The sequence below is a fragment of the Empidonax traillii genome, unplaced genomic scaffold, assembly GCF_003031625.1.
Source record: "Empidonax traillii isolate 1590-97213 ecotype Southwest subspecies unplaced genomic scaffold, ASM303162v1 scaffold361:size2146424, whole genome shotgun sequence".
Classification (NCBI taxonomy): domain Eukaryota; kingdom Metazoa; phylum Chordata; class Aves; order Passeriformes; family Tyrannidae; genus Empidonax; species Empidonax traillii.
Window position 1 is genome coordinate 1,893,545 of NW_020955554.1, and position 24,777 is coordinate 1,918,321.

At 41.9% G+C, this 24,777-nt stretch overlaps 1 protein-coding gene across 1 annotated transcript in view; it reads left to right on the plus strand.

The window, feature by feature from the left end:
• LOC114061804 (protein HIRA) overlaps positions 1–22,818 on the plus strand; it is a 38,292-nt gene extending 15,474 nt beyond the window's left edge. The window contains exons 7-25 of the mRNA XM_027892601.1: positions 662–822; positions 1,711–1,878; positions 2,400–2,513; positions 4,052–4,122; positions 6,316–6,421; positions 6,990–7,208; positions 8,013–8,098; positions 8,533–8,727; positions 10,110–10,274; positions 12,238–12,442; positions 13,209–13,313; positions 14,076–14,224; positions 15,311–15,472; positions 16,236–16,294; positions 16,748–16,853; positions 18,561–18,683; positions 19,885–20,048; positions 21,876–21,964; positions 22,425–22,818. Of these exons, the coding sequence (XP_027748402.1) occupies positions 662–822; positions 1,711–1,878; positions 2,400–2,513; positions 4,052–4,122; positions 6,316–6,421; positions 6,990–7,208; positions 8,013–8,098; positions 8,533–8,727; positions 10,110–10,274; positions 12,238–12,442; positions 13,209–13,313; positions 14,076–14,224; positions 15,311–15,472; positions 16,236–16,294; positions 16,748–16,853; positions 18,561–18,683; positions 19,885–20,048; positions 21,876–21,964; positions 22,425–22,541 (2,564 nt within the window). The 3' untranslated portion in view covers positions 22,542–22,818. The remainder of the gene's footprint in view (positions 1–661; positions 823–1,710; positions 1,879–2,399; positions 2,514–4,051; positions 4,123–6,315; positions 6,422–6,989; positions 7,209–8,012; positions 8,099–8,532; positions 8,728–10,109; positions 10,275–12,237; positions 12,443–13,208; positions 13,314–14,075; positions 14,225–15,310; positions 15,473–16,235; positions 16,295–16,747; positions 16,854–18,560; positions 18,684–19,884; positions 20,049–21,875; positions 21,965–22,424) is intronic.
• Positions 22,819–24,777: the final 1,959 nt, after the last annotated feature.

Genomic DNA, 24,777 nt, shown 5'->3' on the forward strand with positions numbered 1-24,777 from the left:
GGATGGCAATGAGCACTGGGTTCCACCCTGCTGTGGATAACAGCTGCAGTCAGACTGTGCTGCTGAGTTTACATGACAGTCATTATTACGTGTATTTTATTTACATGCCATTTATTTGAAGCTGGCTCCCAGTACTGATACCAGAGTTTTTACACCTTGAGGCTGGCTGTGTACCCTCTCAGCCTCTCCTCCCACAGTCTGATAAGCAAGAGAGTGACTGAAAACAGGTTACCAGGTCTGCCAGGCTTGTGTGTCTGCTGAGTCAAAACTTTGACTTAGTTCACATTTGCTGCACAAAGCTGAATTTCTTGTGATAATCTTTGGGTGTGGAGAAAAGGGTGAATGTTTAACTGAAATTCCAGTTAAAGTGCTGCTTTTCTACAACTTCAAGTTCTATTCTGAAGTGCCTGGGCTTTGTTGGTCTTTCTGCTCTGATCTGTTTCTTACAAAGAGTTTTGTATCCCTTATTCTGGACAGAGTTCTCTTGATCACTTTTTTGTATCAGTGTTAGCTTAAGCACAGGTTCCAGTTGGGTTGTTTGTACAGTAAAGAAAATTGTATTTAATACTCTGTTTCAAAAAGATCTGGTAAATCTTCTTAACAGTCTGTCCTAAAGGAGATTTCAGTAACTACTCCCTGTTCTCTGTTTTTGCCTGCACAGAAATTCTGGCCACTCTGAAGGGGCATTCTGGCCTGGTGAAGGGGCTGACCTGGGATCCCGTTGGGAAGTACATCGCCTCTCAGGCTGATGATCGCAGTCTGAAGGTGTGGCGGACCATGGACTGGCAGCTGGAAACCAGCATCACAAAACCCTTTGATGAGGTACCTCAGAATGGGAGACAATTCAAAGTGAATTCCTTGAGAGTGAGAGAAAACTGGAACAACTGTGATTCTACTGACACGTGAATTAATTTAACAGTGCCCGATCAAATGAAGTTCTCAGATGGCAAGTTCAAGAGGGGGGAAAAAAGAGCTCCTTTCTGACACAAGATAGGGTTGACTGGAGACTTTCATTGCCCTTGGGTGTTGTGAATGCCGAAGGTTTACATGGGTTATGTAAACAATTAAGTAAATTTCTGGAGATGCAGTGGTTATTCCAAAGAAGTACTGGCACACTGGTTACAATAGTCTTACCTGCTTTTCTAAGCATCTTCTGTTGGCCACTGTCAGAAATGAGAGAAGTACTTAGGAGGGATCTTTGGTCTGGCATCACAGGGCTGTTATGTGGTGACTTTGATCAAGAGACCAAATACCTGGGGACAGAATCTGGTGCTTAGTGAGTGGAGTCCTTTGCAGTGATCTTACGGTGTTGTGATTAGTGCAGTCACTCTTTGTAGCAGCCTGTAACTGCATAAATTCATGTGTGAGTTGATGTGGCAAGCTGAAGTCTCATCATTAGCAGTTGCTGAGCTGCAGCCCTGTCATTAACTAGGACTGTTATAATTACTGAGGGAACGGTATCCAAAAAGATGTGACATTTTTATTTGCTGTAAAAAAGTTCTGTGGATTCCTTCCCCCCCCTTTTGATAGGGCTTCATCACCTGTGTAAACATGGCCAAGTGCTAAGAATTGTGTGTAAGATCATTAATGTTCACAAAAAACTTACTTTGTAGTCATATTCCCTAAATGTAAAATTTAACTGGTTTGTATTATCTATGCTAGTTTGTTTGCCAAACCCTTTTAAAACTCTGGTGTGGTTTTTCTTGTCAGTGTGGAGGGACAACTCACGTGCTGCGTCTTAGCTGGTCACCTGATGGTCACTACCTTGTCTCTGCTCATGCCATGAATAATTCTGGACCCACTGCTCAGATCATTGAGAGGGATGGATGGAAGACCAATATGGATTTTGTGGGGCACCGGAAGGCAGTTACAGTGGTGGTGAGTGAGTGGTAGTAATTTACCCCTGAAGTAAAACTTCTCTTATGCACTTTTTGATAATTTTATGTGTAAATGGACAAGAGGTGAAGACAGGCATCAGGGTTAGTAAAGCCAGTGCATGGTGGTGGTTAAAAAATGTCAGCTTTACATGTTGGTAGCAATCAGCTTGCTGGTGTGATAAGAGAACCGGATGGGAGACGACCAAGACAAGGGGGAATGCAGGAGCATGTTAGGAATGCTGAACACTGGCTCTGTTAGCTCTTCAGTGACTTGGTTAAAGTGATGTAGGTTTACTAGATCCCTAGTAAAGTTAATATTATTTGCCATTCCTGTTAAGGCATTCAAAAAGCCCCTTAAGAAAGCTCCTGCAGCTTTTCTCAGTGCTCTTATAGAGTCTGGCTCAGGACTTTGTTCCTATGAAATGTTTCTTTATCACTCTTAAGTGGAAAATTAGCCTTTAAAGCAGATCTTCTGCTAAAATGTAATTACTGCAATAAAATTTGGGCATCTCATTTGTTTAGAAATTCAATCCCAAAATCTTCAAAAAGAAACAAAAGAATGGGAGCTCCACCAAGTCAAGTTGTCCCTACTGCTGCTGTGCTGTTGGTAGTAAAGATCGATCTCTTTCTGTCTGGGTAAGTGTTTTCTTTGCTGCCTTTGAACTGATGTGGTCATTTGGATAACTTGGGGGTTTAGCACAAAGGTCACGTGGACAGCATTAGGTCTTACATTTAAGTGCATTTCAGGGGTTTTTGTTTCTGTTGTTGCAGGTTTAGCTGGGGGGAAGGAAGTGGATTGCTATGAATTAATTTCTCTAAAGCCAAGAGCAGTTAGGAAGCAGTGGCAGAGTATGTGCCCTGGTAAGGAGGAGGAACTGTTGAGGGACATAATGTGTTTATTAACCACAGTTAATAAATTCAACCCTATTTCCTTCCTATGTCTTTTACTTGTCTTCTGTCTGTACAAAGGAAAGGAATGTGGAAGTGAATAAGGTTTTTTAAGTATACTTTTGACATCTAGTTTGGGTTTTACTTTAAAATCTACACTAAAATTGTTATTCTGCCCAAGAGAAGAGTATCTGTTCTCACATTTATAAATGCAAGGCGGGTTGTTTGGCAACTGCAAAATACAGGGAATAAATTTAACTGATTTGTAAAGCTTTGTGATGAGAACATGTGCCAGAACACACCAATTGCTAACTCCAATCTACTATTTATAGATTCCAGTGTGATATTTATCCATCAATTGCTGGATGCATAACACTGAATCTGTTTCTGGCAGTGCTACCAGTGCATACCCATATCAAATACTCGGTATATTTTGCTGTCTATTTATACTATAAAGATTTCATTCAGAGTGGCTGTTGAGGTTATATTAGGGATTACAGAGATGCACAGTTATAGGCCATCTTTGCCCTGAAGAGCTTAATAGATCTGTACAGAGCACAGACCTGTGGAAGCACAGATAAGGACACAGATAAGGACACAGCTACACTGTGAACCTGTGAGCACAAAACTTCCTCAGCCACTGCAACTGCTCTTGCTTCGTTTCAGTTCTGCTGCACACTAGAGATATGAAGTCCATTGGTTAACATTAAAGAGCTTAGAATGTCTGATTTAGAACAGGTTATTCTGAATTTTCATATTCAGTTCTTTATTACTGAGCTGATTCGAAAGTGTAGAGGGATCCTCTTTAAGAACAGTTGTAAGTCAGATTCCCTTTGCTCTCCATAGGCTTTACTTTCTTAGACAAGTAGAGTGAGTGAGGACAAGGATACCTAATCTGTTTTCTGTCTTCCCTTTGTGCTGGCAGTTTGCAACCCCCTTATCTCAGAGCAGCTGAGAATAGAAGCGCTCTTTCGCATCCGTGCAATTGCTTTTTGAGTGGTAGAGGGTGTTCTGTGACTGTGCTGTAAAGAAAGACGGTTCAGAAATTCAGTCTGTGTTTCAGAAAGGAGAGTTGAATGTCATCTAATTCCTCTCCAGAGCTTTCCCGTCCCAGCAGTGGAACGGGTGAGTTGGCTCTTCAGCTGCACCAGCAGGCACGCAGCTGTCCCTGGGCCACAGCTTGTTTGTGGATGTTGTTAGGCTGTGGGAGAGTGCAGATGAGGTAATATCTGTGCTAGTGTAGAGCTTCCACATTTATGAGTGTTGTTTATTGGTTTTTTTTTAAGCTCACGTGTCTGAAACGGCCTTTGGTTGTCATACATGAGCTGTTTGACAAGTCAATCATGGACATTTCCTGGTAAGTTCATTTCTACTGTTTGTTACAGAAACCAAAGTATTGTCATCAGCTTTGGGTGTTTTCCAGAATTATCTGCAAATTCCTTAAAACAGTACAGACTGTGATTGGAACACAAGTAATTGGTTCCTGAAGGTTTTGGTTCTGCTGCAGCATCTTTGGTAGTAACATTAGCAATCAGCATGTGATCACTGGAGATTACATATCATTAAAACTGACTAAAAACTGATGTATTTAGTAATGACACAGTAAAATACTTGTGGAATGAGTTCCTACTTGTTATGATTCGCTGACATTTTTTCACAGAATGTGTATTTTGTAGCATGGCGTGGTGGACTTGGTGAGTTTTATGTGCATTACATCTGTGAGAAGTTGGTTGGACCATCCACTTTCCCAGCAGTCTGCTGTCCCAAGCCTTATTTTCTTCTTTCTGCAGTGAGTGGTGCTCTCTCCTCTCCTGCTTTCTTCCTAAGGCCTAGTCATAACAATGCAGAAGTTAATAGTTCTTCATTCACTGCAAGACTTAAATAATAAGGGGAAAAAACCCATGAGGCCACTCAGTAAAGGACATTTAAAAAATACTCTGCACCTATACAGCAGGTGATTTAGAGAGTTAAGGGTTATGTACAAGAAAATACTTAATTTTTTTTTCGTAATAGCCACACAGCTTGTCACATGGACTCTCTTAATTCTATCATTTCGAGACTTCTGAAAATCTACCTTAATAGTTGTAACAATCTTGGTGGGTTCATGCTGAGAATTTCAAAGCTTACAGTATAACTTCCTGGTTTCTGTCTGCTGTGTGGATTTTGCCATGGAGCTCACTGAACCACGATAAAGTTTTCAAAACCAAAACATTTTTCTAGAAAGCCAGCAAGTGGAATATTTCATGAGAAGTGCTGCTATTGTTGTAGTACAATAGCTTTGAATAGTTTTGTTTTCCTGTAGTGTTTTTTATTTCTCTATCTGCAATTTGCACATTTTTCATGGCATGAAGTCATTGGGAGTAATAGCTGGTTAACATTTTGCAATTTCTGAGGAAATGCTTTTGTGGCATATTTGAGAGACAAAGGATCATCAGGAAGCTTGATATTTTATATCCTGTTTACAAACTGAAATGGATGGCTAAAATGTCAATAATATGGAATGTTCCCAGAAACATTCTCCATTCTGAAAACAGACTGAGTAAATTCAGAGAAATCTGATACTTTTATATTATTATCTCTCTGTCATTTCTATTTCAGAGTTTTAGACTTGAATCCATTATCAGAATATCTTGAAATGATTATGTTTTCACGGAACAAGTGCTGGGTTGCAGAGGTCAATAGGAGCTCAGCAATTTTGTCTGCTAAGAAAGCAGAAAACTCTCCACCAGATGTTACCATTTGCTAACCTGGAGTACTGTTGGTTTACCTAGTTCGTGGTTCCAAGGCTGACTGCTGTGGGTGGGAATGCTGTCAGGGCACCAGCCACCACAGAAATAGCTATTTTCAAATGCCTTTAGCCACGGTGCACATAATACATTTTTAAGCCTTGCTGGAGTAACTTGGATAGGGTTTTGGAGTTCTGCCAGCTTTCCTTTCCTCTTCCCTTCTCTGTAACAAATAATCTCTAAGCCACTGTGTTGCTGTCTCTGTGAGCTCTGTACCTGGAAGTGTCTGGGTGAGCAGTCAGAATTCATCTCATACTTTTTCAAATCGTAGAATCACAGAATCAACTGGGTTGGAAGAGACCTCTGCAATCACCAAGTGCAACCCTTGATCCAACCCCACTGTGATTACCAGATCATGGCACTCAGTGCCACATCCAACCTCATCTTAAAAACCTCCAGGGACGGTGAATCCCCCACCTCTCTGGGCAGGCCATTCCAAGGCCTGATCCCTCTCTCTTTCTAATATCCAACCTAAACAAGCTGCTCTGGTTTATCTCTTCAGAAAGGTTTTCGTGGTGCTGAGCGTGCCATGGGTGGGTGTATTGTTCCAATGCCACCCTCCTGTGTGCTGTCTGCCAGGGACCATTGGCACACAGACTGCTGCTGCCCTTCATCCCATCTCCTCACCGTCCCACTCCTTTGGTTCCATCAGGTGTTGCTGTGATAATAAACCTTATACTAAGATTTTTATTGGGCACTTTATCTCATTGCTCCTTTGGATCAATGAGAGATTGAAAACAAAGTTGGACCTTTATTTCCTTCAGGACCCTTAATGGACTCGGTATCCTGGTGTGTTCCATGGATGGATCTGTGGCATTTTTGGACTTTTCCCAGGATGAACTTGGGGATCCGCTCAGTGAGGAGGAAAAGGTACAGTAAGCACTCAGAGAACCTGTGATCATATTTAAGGGATGTATTGATTCAATTAAAATACTGGACTATGCATAGAAGTATGTAATGACTGGTTTCCGTATTATAGAAAATGTGATCTTGTCTGCTTTACAAATCATTAAAAGAGAGGAGTCAAGAAGTGAATGTGTCATATTAGTTTCTGTTCTGGAGAGAAAGTATTTGGAAAACATCCACTTGCTTACACATCATTATACACTTGAAGTAATTGTTTGGCCAAGGAAACAAGGAGTGGGTGCTTCAAAACACTTTGAAATTACTCTTTGACTTGCATATATGCAAGTCTTTTTAAACTGATCGCTGTTGGCTGTTTTTCCTCTCATTGCTATTAGCAACTGGAGCTTTGAGTTCCAATTATTTTACATATTGACTTAGTTGAAAACACAAAGAAAGAAAAACAATCTAGTGTGTAAATGATACAGAGGGCCGTTGCATTTTATGGATTCCATCAGGTTTTGTGATTCCATTGTATCGTAATTAGTGATGCCACGGTAGCAGTTGCAGTCACTGACATCTCTAACGCCCACAGAGCAACATTCACCAGTCCACCTATGGTAAGAGCCTGGCTATAATGACTGAAGCTCAGTTGTCCACCACCATCATTGAGAATCCAGAGATGCTCAAGTATCAGCAGAGGCAGCAGCAGGGGGATCAGAAGAACGCGGCGATCCGGGAAGGATCTGGCAATGCAGCAGCTCCCAAGGTGGCGAGCATGGTCAATGGGGAGAGCTTGGAGGACATCAGGAAGGTAGGTGCTCTTGGGTAGTGCCAAGTACTAAGCTGGTAAACATCAAACTGCTTATGACAGAACCAGTTCCTGTGTCCTTATTTTGTATTGAGTGGCACCTCTCAGCCTGTGAATGGTCCAGCTGACCAAGTCACGGGGACACTTACTGGGACTTGTTGAAAAATTAAAATGCTTTTAAGCAGAAATAATGATGTTTCTGCAACAGGCACAAAATTCTTGGTGTGCAGAAAGGAAACCAAAAGTAGCTCATAAGAGGGAAGCTGTAGACCTGTGCTTCAATTTCTCAGAGACAGAGGATGAAAGTTTTATTTAATTCTCTCCTAAACATAAAACATGACTTCTAATGGAGGTCTCGATACACACAGATGAGAATGTTTTGGACTTGACTCTCTACTTGTGGAGAGCAGATTACATTCACCACAAATGCCTTTTCTACAGATGGATGGATTGAAGATTGGAAAGGTGTGTCTCCAAATTAAAAATAATGTATATCATTGGACAGGCTGAGAGCAGTAATCACAATCAGAATTCTGTTGTACTTTGTGCTATATGAGCTTCTACTTAACACCTATTAGTGGTCAAAAAAAAGTTATGGTATTGAAATACACTTGTGTTAATAAAAATGTAGATTGACTATGCGATAACAGCATGGTTCAAAGATGAGATGGGCAAAAGGCTTTGTTAGCAGATTTTTGACTGAGGCACATCTTTCTTCTATTATACCTATTCTTGTGTGTTGGGAAAAAAAATTAAAAAAGCATTTCCCATTTATCAGAAATAACAATGAAATGTATTTCCCAACAGAATCTCTTAAAAAAACAAGTGGAGACACGGACAGCAGATGGTCGGAGAAGGATCACACCTCTCTGCATTGCTCAGCTGGACACTGGGTACGTTTGGAAGTCATCTTTAAAATCCTTTCGTATCTTTTTTAATCTTTTTGTTGTTGTTGTTCCCTGGTGCAAACTCAGAATTCTGACTTACAGCATCATAAAGCATGTATTGGAAATAAGTGTGTGTCCTTAGGAAAGATAGTTTTGACCTGTGTTCCCTTAGCCATAAGATCTCACTTCTAATATCTCAGGCTAATTCTCATTATCTACCATTATGTATTGTAGATTCATATTTATATTAGTACTGGCTTTAATATCCTTTGGACACGGGAAACAACTCTGGAAAGTTAAGTGTTGGTGGTTTATTTAGGTTGTGTATGAGTATCCACATGTGGAAAAAGGAAGAATGGAATAAGTAGTTTAAATTACTATTTTCAATTATTTTTTACGTGTTTTTGAGAAATATATTTGTTGTTTGTCCTTTTGCTTAGGGATTTTTCTACAGCATTTTTCAATAGCATCCCAATCTCTGGAACTCTCTCTGGGTCAATGATGTCTTCTCAAAGTAACCAGCAGCTCATGTCACTTGATTCTAACGCAGCAAATTCCCTTAATACTTCAAAGCCTTCTGTGGAGCCAACAGCAGCCAGTATAAAACCAACAGATGATACAGCCAACAAAGATGGGTCAGTACTTGCAGTTCTGTTTTTCACTTACGTGAGTCTGTTTAGTTTCACATTTCTGTTTATGGTTCTCTGACCAAGAAGTTATTAAAGTGGTTTCCTGAGTGCGAAACTCTGAGATCAAACCTTCCTGGAAACATCGAGGTTTTATTAGCGGTGGTTACTTTAACCAGTGGTTAATCAGGAATGAATAAATCCACGTGCATAGTTCTGGCAGTGAACTCCAGTGCAGTGAGGGGTGCAGTTGATTGCTAAGGCTCTAACAAAATGACTTGCTCATGGATTGTTGGCTTGCTATTGGTAAGTAGTAGAAGGGTTTCCAGTACTGGAAGTAATGAATCCTGTTTGACATCCAATTGTGTCCTGTGTCCTCTCTTTGAACATGGTGATCCTTCTTTCCAGTGTAACAGCCCCATCAGGGTGCAGTGGCACTGGCTTGGCAGTGCACATGTGCTTATTGGCCAGTGTGTCTTTCAAACTTAAAATGGAACAGCTCAGTTGTACTTGCTTTTCTCTCAGTGACCACTGACTTGGTTTCTTCTCCTCAGTATGTTTTTACAGTATTTGTAGCTGTTGGAACTCTGCTTATCCATCACATCAGTTGAAATTGGCCCCATATTAAAAGATGAGCATGTAGACTATGAGAAATGATTGACAGATGAAACTAATCTCCTTTTCTTTGAAAACTGTACTTCTAGCAGCTGTTTTGTACAAACATCAGTTATTTTGGAGCCATTTTTTCTTTCAGTTCATTCTCTGAATGAATTGAAAAATCTCTAAAGTAAACAGCTGTTCAAATAACAGATCCCTGGAATGCTTTAGTGTGGGGAAAACACATTCCTTTGCTTCAGAGTTATGCTTGGAAAGGCCTAATAATCAGTTTGGATTCTTCAATAACAAAAGTCTAAACGTGGCATGAATTGTTTCAGCCCAAATTGTTTGATTGATAAACAGTAGAATATAATATTGTAAAGGAAAGGATTTTCTAACCTGAACAAGGGGTAAAAGCAGGAACCCCAGTGATTATTAAAAATAGTGATCCTTTCCCTTTGGGTACATAAATACCAGCTGAAAGTATTGTTCCTTAAAGTTTCATTCCTGAGTCAAAAATACAGAATGAATGAATGAGGGTGTTCTAATCCAGACGTGGCCACATGAAGCTCTGAGGTGGATCACAGACAGTTTCTGAGAGCAGGCAAAGCATTGAAGATACTGTCACATGGAGGGGTGACAAAAGCCTGTCATAATTCATGATGTATTTAAGTGAAAGGTTTCCAGCATAGTTTCTAGCCAGTGTAATGAATGCTAACTAGCTGTTGTGACAGTGTAGGTTACCAATACTAATTTAATTTCTATCCTTCTTTTCCTGTCTCTGTTACTGACAGTGTAAATGCTACCTCTGCCCCAACTGCTCCCTCTGCATCCTCTGTGTTGACAACTCCATCCAAGATTGAGCCCATGAAAGCATTTGATTCCAGATTCACAGAACGATCCAAAGCCACCTCAGGGACTGCTGCTGTAACAAACACAAATCAGACTGTTGTGGACAGGTAAGACATGGCCTGGGGAGGGGGAAGGTGGTGATGCAGAGAGCTGAAATGCTGATTCTCTGTGGTGTAGATGTCGTGGTGCTGGGCTGTAGAATTTGTCTCTTCCACTACTGAAAGGAAGGGGACAGGTGCAAAGAGGGAAGTTCTCTGCTGGCATTAGCCATTTGAACATTTGTCCCTGGCATTTTGGTATCAAGCAGATTCTTCAAAATGTTCCAAGTCCAAACTCTTGTTGCAAGAGGCTGTGTGTGCCTCCCTGTTGTGGCTGTGTGCAGCTGTGCTGCTTGGAAGACAAAAGCAGCCCAAAACAGCCAGCTTGCATCTCTGCACAGCAGAGATTTCCTTCAGGATAAAATGCCCTAGTTGTCAGCAGACAGCCTACCATCATCATAACCGCAGTTGTAGTTCAGTTTTGGGCCTTGAAGGCATGTGGAGAAGACCCTTTGATTTTAAGGAGTTTTGGCTCTGGATCCACATGACTTTTAAAAAAAAGACAAACCTTTGTTTTTGTGACGTAGAATGCTGTGGCATAAGTGTTCCTGCCTCATCAAATAGTGATCTTGAGAAAGAAGTGTCTGGTTCCCCAACCTATTATCACTAAAACATGTTTTTATATCAATATTTTTATGTCAAAGGGTTTAACCATGTGATACAGGAGAAAGATGCATTTAATTACTCTCATAATTGTTTCTGATGTGTCAGTAAAGTATGGATAAAAGTTTATTGTTTGGCATAATTCAGGTGCCAGAGGAAGAAGGTTTGGATTATGCAAAGTATTTCTGTGAAGCCAAGCACTTAAGGAATAACTGGCAAAAGAGTGTGAGTTAATAACCACCTACTGGACAGAATGGGAAGAGTATGATTAAATGACCTATTTTAGGATATAAAGGCTAACAAGAGAGTTCACAGGGATTTGTACTTAGCATTTAGTTATATTATATTATATTACATTTAGTTCTATAAGGGCATGGGCCTGTTGGAGCAAGTCCAGAGGAGGCCACGAAACTGGTGAGAGGGCTTTGGCACCTTTGCAGTGGAGACAGCTGAGAGCTGGGGCGGTAAATCTAGAGAAGAGAAGGCTCTGGGGCAACCTTCTTGCAACCTCCCAGTGCCTAAAGGGGCTACAAAAGAGCTGGAGAGGGACTTTGCACAGGGCATGTAGTGACAGGAAAGGGAAGATGGCTTCAAACTGAAAGAGGGCAGGTTCAGATTAGATAATAGGAAGAAATTCTTCCCTGGGAGGGTGGGCAGGCCCTGGCACAGGTTGGGCAGAGAAGCTGTGGCTGCCCCTGGATCCCTGGAAGTGTCCCAGGCCAGGTTGGACGGGGCTTGGAGCGACCTGGGCTGGTGGAAGGTGTCCCTGCCCAGGGCAGGGGGTGGAACAAGATGAGCTTTAAGGTCCCTTCCAACCCAAGCCATGCTGTGATTTCATGATCCTGTGTTCCTGAAATGGAAGATGGAGCAGTGAGGTCATTTTTATGGTTTGCAGATACACATTTTACAGCAGTCAGAGCTGAATAAGACAATTTTTGGGGATAGACAACAGAATGACAAAGGAAGTTCTACATGAGTAAGTAGAAGGTGTAATGTCTGTTGAAGGAGAAAAGATGCCCTACTCTTGCATCTTAGAGTGCTGAATTATTTGCATCAGCTCAGGGAAAGAGATCTGATTGTAATTGGAACTGAATGCTAAAATAAGGTTGCTCTTTCCAGCTTTCCCCTGTAGCTAACTGCTAGTTTGATAGGTTTTTTTTAAAGGGGAGAGTGTGTCTGATCAGCTGTTCTCTTAGAGAGGATTTGCCAAACCTCTCCAGCTACTTCCTCTTGCCTTTGTGCCTTTTGAAATACACTCAAACAGGGCTAAGATTGTATCTTCCTATCTACAAGAATTCTGTGCATACGATACATGGCAGCTTTTGGAATCATCTTACAAAACACAACATTTTCTTTTTTTCTTTTACAGACTGAAGGATCAGAATTTAATTAAAGACAGTAAGCCCAAGGATATTCTGGAGAGCAGCAGTGACAGCGAGGAGAAGATTCCAGCTGTGAAACCACTCAGCGTCCCCAAACGGAAACTGGAACTCGAGGGGGAAACAGTAGAGAAGAAGAAGAAGGGAAGGCCTCGGAAAGACTCCAGACTTGTGCCAGTAACTTTAACTGTTCAGGTGAGAGAAATAAGATTCCTTGTGGCTTTCGTAAGTCAGTCCCGAGTTGAGTTGTCCCATCAACTGAGGGGAAACCCAAGCAGTGTCAGTCCCTCAGAATTTTTAGCCATCCCTCTTCCATGCCTTTAAACTTACTCTCTTTGAAATTTAGGATTAGAAAAAGCAGATGCATGTGGTGTGGCAAATGTGTCCATGTTTTATATAAATACACAGCTACTCACTGGACAGCACCAGCGTGCCAAGCAGTGGTAGCCTGCCAAATAACTGTACAGAATAAAATGAAATGCCATCAGTTTAGGGTGGCTGTGGTGGAGAGTGGCCCAAGCACACGAAAGTGACTTGGATATGATGATTAAAAATATAAATAAATAGATTCAAATTTAAAAATTAAAAAATTTCCTCAGAACCCTGGAGTGGTTGCATTAGAGTTCCAATCATTTTAGGGCATATAGATATTCTGTTTTCAGTATTTAGAGCTTTTATTTTCCATATAATATACCAGAATTTCCATTAATTAGTTGCAGCTGAAAATGGGGGGGTTCAAAAAAAAAAGACCACTTCAAGTTTGTTTTGATTTTTTTTAATTCTTAGGAGCTATTTTTAAAAACTTGTATTTGTACAGCTGATTGGAAAAAGACTAATATTTCCAGTTGGCGTTGTTTGGAATTTTTAAAAAATCCCTTTCAAATCAGTCTATGTGGTACAATAGCTTTGGTTTTAACTTTTTTTTAATAGAAAAATGTAACTACTTCTGCACTTTTTTCAGTCCTCAGCTGCCCTGGCGTCTGAGAAGGATGCTGCTTGCATCTCTGCACCAGCATTAGCACTTAAACTGCCAACCCCCATCCCACAGAAATCCTTTACTTTACAGGTAAGTGGACTGTAAGGAAAAAGGCTTAATACCTTAAAAACAAACAAACAAATAACAAATCCTGCTGGTTTTAAATATTGTGAGGTTATTCAGATCCTTTGCCAAGTTAACATCTGAACGGGTGTAGTTGTTCAAGCAAGCAAGATGGTGCTGTAGCTTCTGAGAGTGTGTCTGGAGGAGTGAAGTTAATGGCAAATCAGCTCAAAATAGGACACTTGTGAACTAAACTGGAAAGAGGAATGAGTTCCTCTGGGTCATCAGTCCCCCCTGGTTAGCCCAGGTGAGGGGTGAAGGAGTCTGTGGCAGGAGCAGCTGGTGCAGCAGTGTACCCCTGAAGAACAAACACAAAGGCTCTCAGAGCTCTCTGGAGCTGCTCTGTGGCTGAAGAGACTTGCAAATAGTATTGCTTCAGGTATTTATGAAATGATTTTTCTGAGTGTTTAGGTTGTGGTAGTCTGGTTCCAGGCTGGGCACACAGAGACTTGATGTGGTGCCCATAATTAGGAAGCACAGACAGAACCTTTCCTAAGGCTTGTGCTTCAAATGCAAAGGAATTATTTCTGTGTTAGCCAAGACTGATTTTCAGATGTCTGCTTCTTTTGAAGTGCCACAGTGTGTATTTTGAAGCCATATTACACAGAGAAGGCAATACTTGAATCTCTTCTTTAAGACTGCACTGTCTTGGGTCTAATAGTAGTTGGCGCTTTTTTGAGTAGGTTTTTATCTGTTCCAGAAATTATTGTTTAATTTTTTGTATTTCAGATAAGTTCAGATCCATCAATGTACCTTGAAGTGGAGAATGAAATGACCACAGTGGGAGGTTCAAAGCTGAGCAGGTTAAAGTGTAACCGAGAAGGGAAGGAGTGGGAGACCGTCCTCACCAGTCGGATTCTCGCTGCAGCAGGAAGCTGGTAAGACAGGGTATTTTGGAGGAAGAGGGTCCTGAAGGCCAGAAAACATTTTTAAGAGTACAAAATTAGATTTACAGAAAGTTAAGTACACCTAAACCCACGTGTGTAGAAATAAGTAGATGATTTAAAGCCTTTGCCTGCTTACCTAGACAAGTTGATTAACTGGGTCGCTTCTGTTAGGGATTTCTGTGATTCTTTGTGCTTGGCTCAAGATGTCCTATTTTTCTTCCAGCTACCTTGGTTTAATTCATTCAAGCTTTTAAGCTCTTATCCTCTGGAGTTTTTTGTAGGGATTCTGACGTTTCTGTGTTGCCTACTGCTATTTGCTGGTTTTATCACAAATACACACCCACTCTGTAATTTTCACACAATTTTCAAAATAAATATTTGAGGATAAAAGCGTGCATTGTTTTTAGTCTCAAGACCAGTTTTGTGTCAGATATTAGCTCTGTGCAGTCTTAAAACATCGCAAATTCTCATTAGCCACTTAAAATAATTTTCCTGTGTATTTACATTTTTTTCTTTAATTTCTTCATTAAATTTGACTAAATCATGTTAAGTGACAGTTGTTCAAGTGCTAAAGGATATCTTGTGATGTGGAAGTATTTTCCTGAATTTCTTTGCTATTTTATCTCTGTATTTTCCTAGCCTTTGCTTAGTTATAACCTCAGAGTTTAAATTAAAAGTATATTTCTAAAACCTGAGCCATGTCCAGATCTGAAAAAGAAGCAGCAGATTTTAAAGCTAAATACAAGTACAGGCCTGAAGACCCAAAAATCTTACTGCTATTTCCAGCTATGCCCCTTGGTCTAATAAAAGATTTTATCTTTGCCTGCAAACTTCCTCTTGCCCATCTCCTTGTATTTACATCAAAGTAAGGAGACAGGGAATGCAGAGATATAGATAATCTGTCTAGTTTATGACCTTACCTTCTGGTAGCCAGGCTTTTCTTCAAAGCTGTAATAGTGACTTTTTGGGGAATTGGCCCAAGTTGTACGATAGCTTAAGAATTCAGTCTGGTTTTATGCTACTTGCATTTGACAATATGTAAATGTTTCTTTTTGATATTTCTTTTTTTTTTTTCAGTGAGATTGTAACTGTGGCCTGTGAGAAACGAACACTGTCGGTGTTTTCAGCTTGTGGTCGTCGCCTCCTTCCTCCCATAATATTGAACACCCCCATTTCCACCCTCCACTGCACAGGTTCCTGCATCATGGCTCTCACCACTGCTGCTACGCTCTCTGTTTGGTGAGTTCAGCTGGTGTTTGTAGCTGTACCTGTGTCTGGAGATTTTACAGGCTCAGGTTCAGGTGTGGCAGAGCATTGCTGCTGAAAATGGGGCTGAAACCACAGCAGGTCTGACCACAAGGCCACTTTGGATAGAATGTGAAGAGTTAACTGGGCAGGACTTGGATCCTGTTTCTTCTCTGTTCTAGGTCTGTAACATTGCATGTGATTCCAGAAGTAAAATAAGGGCATTTAGATCACCTGAAGTTACCAGGTTAAACAATCTCCTTCGGGCAGACTCGTCACACACATGGAGTGGACTGGGGGGTGTGGGGAATATGGATACTTGCATCTTCCATCACACTGAACCAATCAAGTACATGAGTTTCAGAGTCAGAGGTGCTCCAGCCATCTTCAAGAGGCCAGGATAAAAACAGCACGAACTCATTTACAGTTGTTGAATTCAATCTAATGTCTCGTGCAAGTCAGAGCTCCTAAAGGAGTTGTTTGGATCCTCAGTGTTTGCTTAGCTCTAATGAGGTTTCCTGATAAAGAGTCATAAAAATTGTTCTCTGCTATTGAATCCTGCCTTGCTGTAAGGGTCAGGGGTTGCCAAAATAATTTTGTCGAAGCAATGAGGAAAATGTCAAAACAAAAAAAAAAAACCAAACAAAGTCCCCAAACCCTCAACTTTGTCATCAGTAGTGAAGAAGTGCATTTGTTAAATGATGTTGGAGTTTTCAGTCGTTTGTAAACTGCAGACTTGTCCTTTCGTCTCTTTCAGGGATGTCCACAAGCAGACAGCCATCGTTAGAGATGAGTCCTTGCAAACAATATTTTCAGGTAATAAAAGAGGTCACTTAATTACTGACCTTTGAGCCCATCTGTCTGGTTTAGTGCCAGTTATGAATATGCTGAAATTTTATGAAACCTGAAAAGCCTAAATAAATAATTTCCCTTCATTATTGTGTAATAAAGGGAAGTTATTGCCAGAGTTGATATCCTGTAGAAATATCACCAAACAGCAAACTTGTATGGAGAATGTTTCTGTTCTGTGTAAATTGCAGCACCAAGACCAATACTGTATTTTGCAAAGCTGATGTTAATGCTGCTGCACTGAGACTGGTGTGTATCATCATTAGCTTGTCTTGGCCTTCCTGCCAGTGCTTGGGAACAACACAGAGCCTTTCTCTGTTGGTTGCTATGGCTGACAATTAACAGTGGATACTGGGTTTTGCCATTATGAGTGTCAGGAAAGACTCCAAAAGAAACACTTTGGTGTGATTTGACTTGTAGGAAGTGATGCAACTGTCTCTCAGATCTTGCTGACTCAGCATGGAATACCTGTCATGAGCATGTCTGATGGAAAGGCATATTGTTTTAATCCTTCTCTTTCTACATGGTAAGTCCTATATTATTTCCTGCTTTTGCAGCTAATGGGACCTAGTGTGTATTCTGACTTACTGTTTCCCTTCAGATTTTGCAGGTTAGTCTGAGCAGGATCACATACCAGGCATTCTTTTGCTTTGGTTCACTGTTGCCTGTCTAGGCATTGCTCTACTATATCCTTAGCCTTTTTCGTGTTTAAAATAAACTTTTAAAATGAAAAAGTTCAACACTCTCCTACATGGTGCATCCCCTTTTATTTATGAACATGCACCTATATATACTTTTGCTGATGTGCATCAGTGGAATCTGTCAAGAACTTGGCAATGATCAGAGATAATCTAGCCTTAGAATACCCTTCCTTTAGGTAAAAGAATGCAGTTCTGGAAAAATTATCAGAACAATTTTCAGAGTTTTGCTGGAAGTTTTGGCATGTTAAAATAATTGTGCTGAGTTTGCAGAGAAAGCAGCACCTGTGCTCTCCAGTTCTGACTGTGTGTACCTGACTTGGTCAGTCCCCATCACCCCTTAATGCTTTTTTGTGTCTGATGACCAGTCAAGGTTTGAAGAGAGCTCTTTGTCTCCGAGCTGTAAAGGTTTAATGAAGGTAGTAGGTCAGGCAGGGGAGGAGGGAAGAAATTGTTATACCTTAGGGAATTCCTGGGGAAGTGTCACTGCTGGCATCCCAAACACAAGCAAAGGCTGCACAAGAGCCTGTGTCTTGTTGGGGATCGGACAGGCTTTCCCCGTGGAAAGCCATAAATTCCGATGAAAAATTTCCGTGGGTAAATTATTTGCAGTGTCTTTCCAAAACAGGTTCTTTGTTGTTTTTCTGAGAGGAAAAAACCATGTTGCAGTCTTAATATAATTGTTGTAATTAGTGTAATGAGCATGCTTATTCAAGGGCTTATTTTTTTAACTCCTCCTTAGAATAATTGTTGTTATTCAACTACTTGATGTGAATCCTCTGGAAAAGAAAAACACCTTTTTTGTTCTTTACATTAGCTGAGTAAGGAGCAGAAGAGAGGCTCTCAAGTCATAATTCTCTTATTTCTTAGTTCATACCACAGCTTGGGAAATCTGTGAAAGAGCAATCCTTTTAGTCCTCATACAAATTTAAACATGATAAAGCAGCAAAGGGTATTTTAAATGTCTGTGCCATTTTCCCTCTGTGCTGTCTGAAGGTCTAAAGTTGGCACTGGTTTGAGCCACTCTTTGCCCTGAGGCCAGTGAAGATGATATCCTTGACTAGGTGTGGAAGTGGCAGCTGTAGTGTCAGCTCCCTCCATGGGAAGGAATGGCTGTAATGGATAGGAAAGACTGTCAGGATGTATCTGGTGTGTGGGGAGACCTCACATGGGGTAAAACCAGGTTTTTCATGGGAAAGTCATCACCTGTATTCACTCCAGACCCCGTTCTGGGACCTGGCTTCATATTAGATTGTACAACTACAAGTAGAAAGATCATTTCCTTCCAAACTAATGCTAAATTGCATTATACATTAATGGATTACATTTTAAGGGTGGGAGCGACATGGCAGAAGCAGAATTTGGACATGGAGTGGGAATAGTCAGGGTCTATGGAATTCCTGAGCACTCCAGTGATATTTTTCTGATTACCTATGAAAGTCCAAGTCAGGCTGTGAGGCAGAGCAGAGCTGGCTCCTCTGACATCACTGCCTGCTGTCCTCAGACTCGTTTTGTGTGTGTTTGCTGTTTTGCAGGAACCTGGTTTCTGACAAGCAGGACTCCCTAGCACAATGTGCAGACTTCAGGAGCAGTCTGCCCTCCCAAGAAGCCATGCTGTGTTCTGGGCCCCTGGCTGTGATCCAGGGACGGACATCCAAGTACGCGCTGCAGCCTCGCTGGGGCCTCTGCGCCTCCTTCCTGCACTGCCTTCAGTCAGGGACTCATTCTGCAGATGCCAATGGCTCTGCAATCATCAGCTCCTCATACAGGGCTTTGGCAAACCTCTGCACATTTACAGTCTGTGTCCCAGTGTAGTTTTGAGATTTGGGGGGGGCAAGAAAACATGCTCTGAACTTTATCATTTTATGACTCCTCTTTATTGGATAGGTTAAGTACTGGAAAATTCTGTAATCTTCCTGTTCAAATTCATGTAATATTTTTATTAGCAAAACTGGTGTTGTTGTTTTTTTTTTACATTTTGCATTTAGTTTTTAGTTTACCAACTTTCTGGAGTAGGCCTACAAATTTTGAGTAGTTCAGCTTGCCTCAAAGGATCTATTTAATGAAGTCTTTTAGGGATTAGTCACCTAATGCATATTTTTAACATGTGAAAACAGCACCAGGGAATTGTGTGAGCCAGAGCAGACTCCTGTAGGTAGTTTAATGGCCCATCCTCATCCAGATTTGAATTAGATTTCCCAGGCAGATTTCTTTGCTACTTCTGTTCTTCACATCAGAATTTTTTGTTTTGTTTTTTTTTTCCTGAGATAAACCATATAGAGTTGTATGATTTTATTGCTGTTCTCTTGAGGGAAGGGGAATTAATTGTGAGAAAGATTTGAAATCCAAACAAACACCACTTTCTTTTTGAGAGAACGAAGATAACAGACTGAAAAATGTCCGTTTTGAAAAAAAATTCTAATAACTGCTTATTTTTTCAAATTAGCCTTCTTATGACAATACATTTATATGCAAGAAATCCTTTAAATGCTTTCATCTAACTTTGTATCTCGTGTTTGTTTTGTGACTTTTACCTGGGAGGGGCAAAGAAAGACAGAGGCAGTCATCTCAATTTTAAACATTTAGGAGCCCATGGTCACTGTAAGCATGTGTTTTTAAAGAGAAGACAAATGAAAGCAAGAGGAATAGAACAGGAGGCAGAAACCCCTCCGTGGACCTTGATACTTGCAAGTGGTCCCGTGGGGTGAAGGCAGTTTGCTGTGAAGTGCTGCCTTTGCCATGAGCAGCTCTGGGAGCGTTCGGTGTCTGTGACAGAGGAGTGCAGTACAGCAGGTTCTACAAATATCTGTGCCTTGAACTTGTGTTTTTCTGGCTGGTTAATCTGTTTTGGTTTTGCAGTTCAGGAAGGCAAGCTGCAAGATTGTTCTCCATGCCTCATTTAGTGCAACAAGAGACAACACTGGCCTACCTGGAGAACCAGATTGCAGCAGCACTTATGTTACAGTCCAGTCACGAGTATCGCCACTGGCTCCTCATCTATGCACGGTACCTCGTTAATGAAGGTGAGCCCTGCGGGGCTGGGCAGCCTCTGCAGCTCTGGGGACTGCTGGCAAACACCCAGTTCCCGGGTGTGTGTGATGGCACTTCATGTTCTCTTCAGCTCTTGGGCTTCACTCAACACCAGAACAAACTGCTGGAGGGTGTTTGCTTCGCTAGTGCCCAGTCCTCAGGAGTCCTCCTTGGACACACCGACTGGGAGCAGGTTGTGGTCTGGGGAAGCAGTGCCATCTGCAGACCTAAATAATGGGAATTGCATTGTCCAAGAGCCCCGTGGTCTGTCAGGCACGTCACATGTAGTGTCTGGGAGCAGCTGCAGATGTTCCAGGAACGCCAGCAGCACCTGGTAAAGTGTGTGATGTTGCTCAGGCAGCTGACAATTGCTGCCTGGAGTGAAATGGAGGAGCTGCTCAGTCCCTAACACTTTGTCCCAGAGCACAGCAAACTGCAGAGAATTCGCTCTTATTCCTTGCACTTCGTTCTTTTTTTGCATTCTAAAAATTCAGCCAGCTGTACTGGTGAGCTTAGGGGTTAAATTCTGTGAGGAAGGGAACCCACGAGAAAGGTTGCTGGTGTCTCTTTTATATTAGAATACACCATCTCTCTGTGCTGTTAAATGAGCTAATGTTAAATAAGGTAAACCAACTGACTTTATGCTTTTTGGATTCTGAAGATCTCTGTTGTATCTCTGCCTGTTTGCATTCCTAGTTTAGTAGTCCCTGTTGCATTAATTCAGCCTTACTCCCCCCCATCATAATCACTCTGCACAGAGGGAAGTGAAATGGTTTCTGTTAGGCCACCTCATAGGTGTTGGCAGAATTAGAATCAAGCTCATTAATTCTTGCCTTTTGACCCCTACCTTATTTAACAAGAGAGCTTGTTGAACTTCATATGGTTCTCTCTGTCCTTCCCCATTTGAAATTAAAATATTCACCTTGGGTCATGTGTTAAGGAGATGGTTGTACTTTTAAAAGTCTGCACTAACTGAGAACCTCTCTGCCGTGTGCTCAGGGTTCATCTGGCACAGCAGGTGTTGCTGTCTGGTGTGTGTGGGTGGATGCACAGGCAGCTCTGCTTGGCCAGATGTGTGTTGCTGTTAGTTTTCTAGAGCTGCTGAACTTTGACAATTGCACATGCTATTATTGACCCATTATTCTTATGATTATCTCACCATGGGCTGAATTCTAATCCATTACAGTATCCAGTCTGTTACACCTTGATTGGCAAGTTCCTTGCGAGGGAATTCCCCCCTCTGATTTTTGGGTGAATAAAGCTGGGCTGGGAACTGTGTGTGGTTTTATTAAAGGTGTTTTTTTTTAAAAAAAGCCCTTGCACATATGGATCCATTTTAGTTTTGTTATAGTGCAACCTGACAACTTTTCCTCTTCAGTGATGTTCATCTTATGGCTTTCCAACTCTTGTGGTATCCTCTTTGGATTCTCCTCTGGCTGCTGAAGTCTGACAGTTTTCCAGTGTTTGGGGTTTTAAAAGCTGGTATCATTGTGTCAGAGAGGGGAGTGAGGCTGGGTTCAGGGCAGCTCTTAAAACAAACCAGAGTAATTACTGCAGTTTTTCTCCCAATTTTAGATCATCTTTAGTAGTGTTTCTGGTTTGAGAACTTTAAATAAACCCCTTCAGAACTCTAAAAATCATCTTATATTATCAAAAATTTGCTGTAAGAATAGTAATATGCCTTTTCAGAAATCAATGTTTTAGGCTTTATTTTGTTCTAGATACTTGTAATTTTTTGCTGAATGTTATCTGTTACTTTGTGGAGTGGTTTTGTGTAGTGAAATGCTTGTGACTCTGATTTTGTTTCTGATAATGTCCAGGGTTTGAATATCGTTTGCGAGAATTATGCAAGGATTTACTGGGTCCAGTCCATTACTCAGCTGGAAGTCAGTGGGAATCAACAGTTATGGTAAGTCCTGATAACAGTTTAATGGAAATGACAGGGCTTTACCCCTTCCATACTCTGCTCTGATCTCATAAAAGGATTCCCCCCATGGCATCCGATTTATTTCATGTGAAACCAGAGACAGTGCTGGCTGCCCCAGTGTCAGCTCTGCTGCTGCCTCCAGTCTCACAGGGATGGAGTTGCATGTTCAGGCCTGCAGGTTCTCGGGACAGCAGCCCTGGGGACTGGCCCTGACGTGTCTTCCCTTCCAGAGCACGGCCTGGATGTGGAGCTGCAGGGGCTGCTCCAGCTTCAGCAGGGTGTCAATGGAAACACGGCAGTCGTGTAAGCAGAGGAAGAACATAAAATATGCAGCTCTCTCCAGGCAGGAAAAAGGGCATGAATCTTAAACAGCTCTATGGAATATATTAATGATATCAATTAACAGATTCTCAGGGTACTTTTGTGACTTTTTTTTGTGCAGGGTTTACGAAAGAGAGAACTATTGAAAGAGCTTCTTCCTGTTATTGGACAGAACCTCCGCTTCCAGAGGCTTTTCACAGAGTATCAAGAGCAGCTGGACATCTTGAGAGACAAGTAGCACGTTCCCAGATTTTCCCTGTGGGGCCTGGTCCGAGAGACACTGCTGAACGGCGTTCACCAGAGCCAGGAGAGGAGCCTGGGCAGTGGGACACTCCTGAGGGAGGGGCTGTGCCACAGAGGTCCCCGAGGATTCCTGGAAAGGAGGAGTGCAGGAGCTGGACGTGAAACTTCACCACCCCAGCTGTGGCCTCTGTTTCTGTGGGAAGTCATGGATATGTACTTCAGGGGGATCCTTTTGGATCTGGATCTCATATTAAAGCTAGCTGAGAACTGTTTGTGCGGTTTCTTGGATGTCCTGTGAAAAGCACAGTACTTCAGCATATTTAACCCTGTTTGGGGTTTTTTGCCTGAGGATTTATTGAGGCTCAACACTATATTAAATTAGATGAGTGAGCCAGGTAAAAAGAAATTTCGTAAATATTAAGGTATTATGCAGCCAATAGACTCTTTCCTGTGAATATAATAATAATAATAATAATAAGAGGCTGTTCTAACACATGGACTATTTTTGTACTAGAATTTGCTAACTTGTAATATGGAATTTTATTTGGCCAATAATCAGGCTATCTCTACAAAGTCATCTTGTAGGAAATTAAACTCTAATTACAAAAGCTATGTTTCAAAGTAATTCTACCAAATTAACATGTCATCATCAGGTTTTTAATTTTTAAATGTTTGTAAAAGGCATTTTGGGGGGAGGGGGAGGGATACAAGGGGGTGGCTCTTTTTGTAAGTACAAAATAAAAGAACATTGAGTTGGTTTAAAAAAACCCAAAAAGCAAAAACATGGTCTTGAATCATTACAAAGGGCACAGGCATCTCCAGAAATGTCAGCACAGGCTGAATCACGTTACCGTGCCTAGAAATAAATAATTCTGTCTGGATGATCTGTGCTCTGACAGCAGGACCAGGCAAGTGCTGGTGATGTCTGCAGACAGATAGTGTTTTCTCCTGGAGCGCCGTGTGGGCTGAGGAGAGGGAGCTGTGTGGGAGTGCTCATCACCTCAGACAGCTCAGAGCCAAACAGCTTCCCCTGACTGATGCAAGTGGTCAGTGCTGCAGCAAGGAATGAGCTTCGTGCATTTATGGCCATGTGCTTTGTGGAGTGCTTCTGGAATTCCACTGAAACCAAATCAGTCAAGTTGTTTGCTTCTCCAGAGTGTGTTTGGTGCTGAGAAAGAAGCAAGTGAGTGCGTTTGTGCTTTCCAGGCCCTGCTGTTTGGGTGTGCCTTACTTTGAAATGGTTTTGAGTAAGAGAGTTGAAAAGAGTTAAGTGTATTTAAACCCTTGTAAAGGGCTGTTTCTCCCCTGATTATATTATTTGTAACAATCAGTATCCTTCACCCTCAGCCAGGACAAGGACTCTGCTGCTGTGGCCAAGGGGACTGACCCCTTTCCCAAAGGCAGCTCTGCAGTTCTGTGGTTCTCTGGATCCTAAAGGGAGGGATGTGTTCTTTAAGGCATAGATCCCCTCATCTGGAGGGCCTCGTGGCCTCTCCTGTTCATCTGCCAGACACCACCTTACTTTGTTGTACAGCCCTTGTGCAGGGGTCTTGAAGAGCAATAAAACAACTGCCTTAGCAGGGACTCAGTGTGGGTCAGTGAGTCTTCAACAAGCAGCTGGAAGGGGAGTGACAACACTGTTTGATGCTGTGTGTGTCTGGTGGGGAAGGTGAAGGTGATGAGGGAAGCCAAGGAAGTCCCCCTGACCTGTAGTCCAAAAGGTTGAATAGCAAGAACCAGTTGTGGAGGTGCTGTAGATGATTCATCGTGCTGTTGCCAGTTAGTCTGCACTCATGGGAGCAGGCCTTGTGTTCCCCAGAGGACAACCATAACGATGTGTTACGGTTCTCAGAAGACAACCACAACAACAGGCTGTGCTCACCTGGTGCTCACCTGTGCAGCCAAGAAGAACTGATGGCATTCAAAGAGGACAGACATTGTGTTCTGGAGAGAAGGGCAGTCTGTTCCACAGCCTGGGGCAGTCAGTGGGAGTCTGGCTACCCCTTCCATGGGTTTGGCTCCCAGTGGCTCTGTGTGGGCAGCTGCAAGAAAGATGGTTTAACAAGAAAAGAACAAATGAGCATGGCTGGGTTTGGAGGTGTTTGATCAGTGAAAGCTCTGGCACAGGTGCTTCTTTCCTCCTCCTAAAGGATTCTGACCGTCCTCTGTTCAGCCTTGTGCTGTTTATACCAGTCTTATAATGAAGGTTATTTAATGGCATTTAAAGGTAA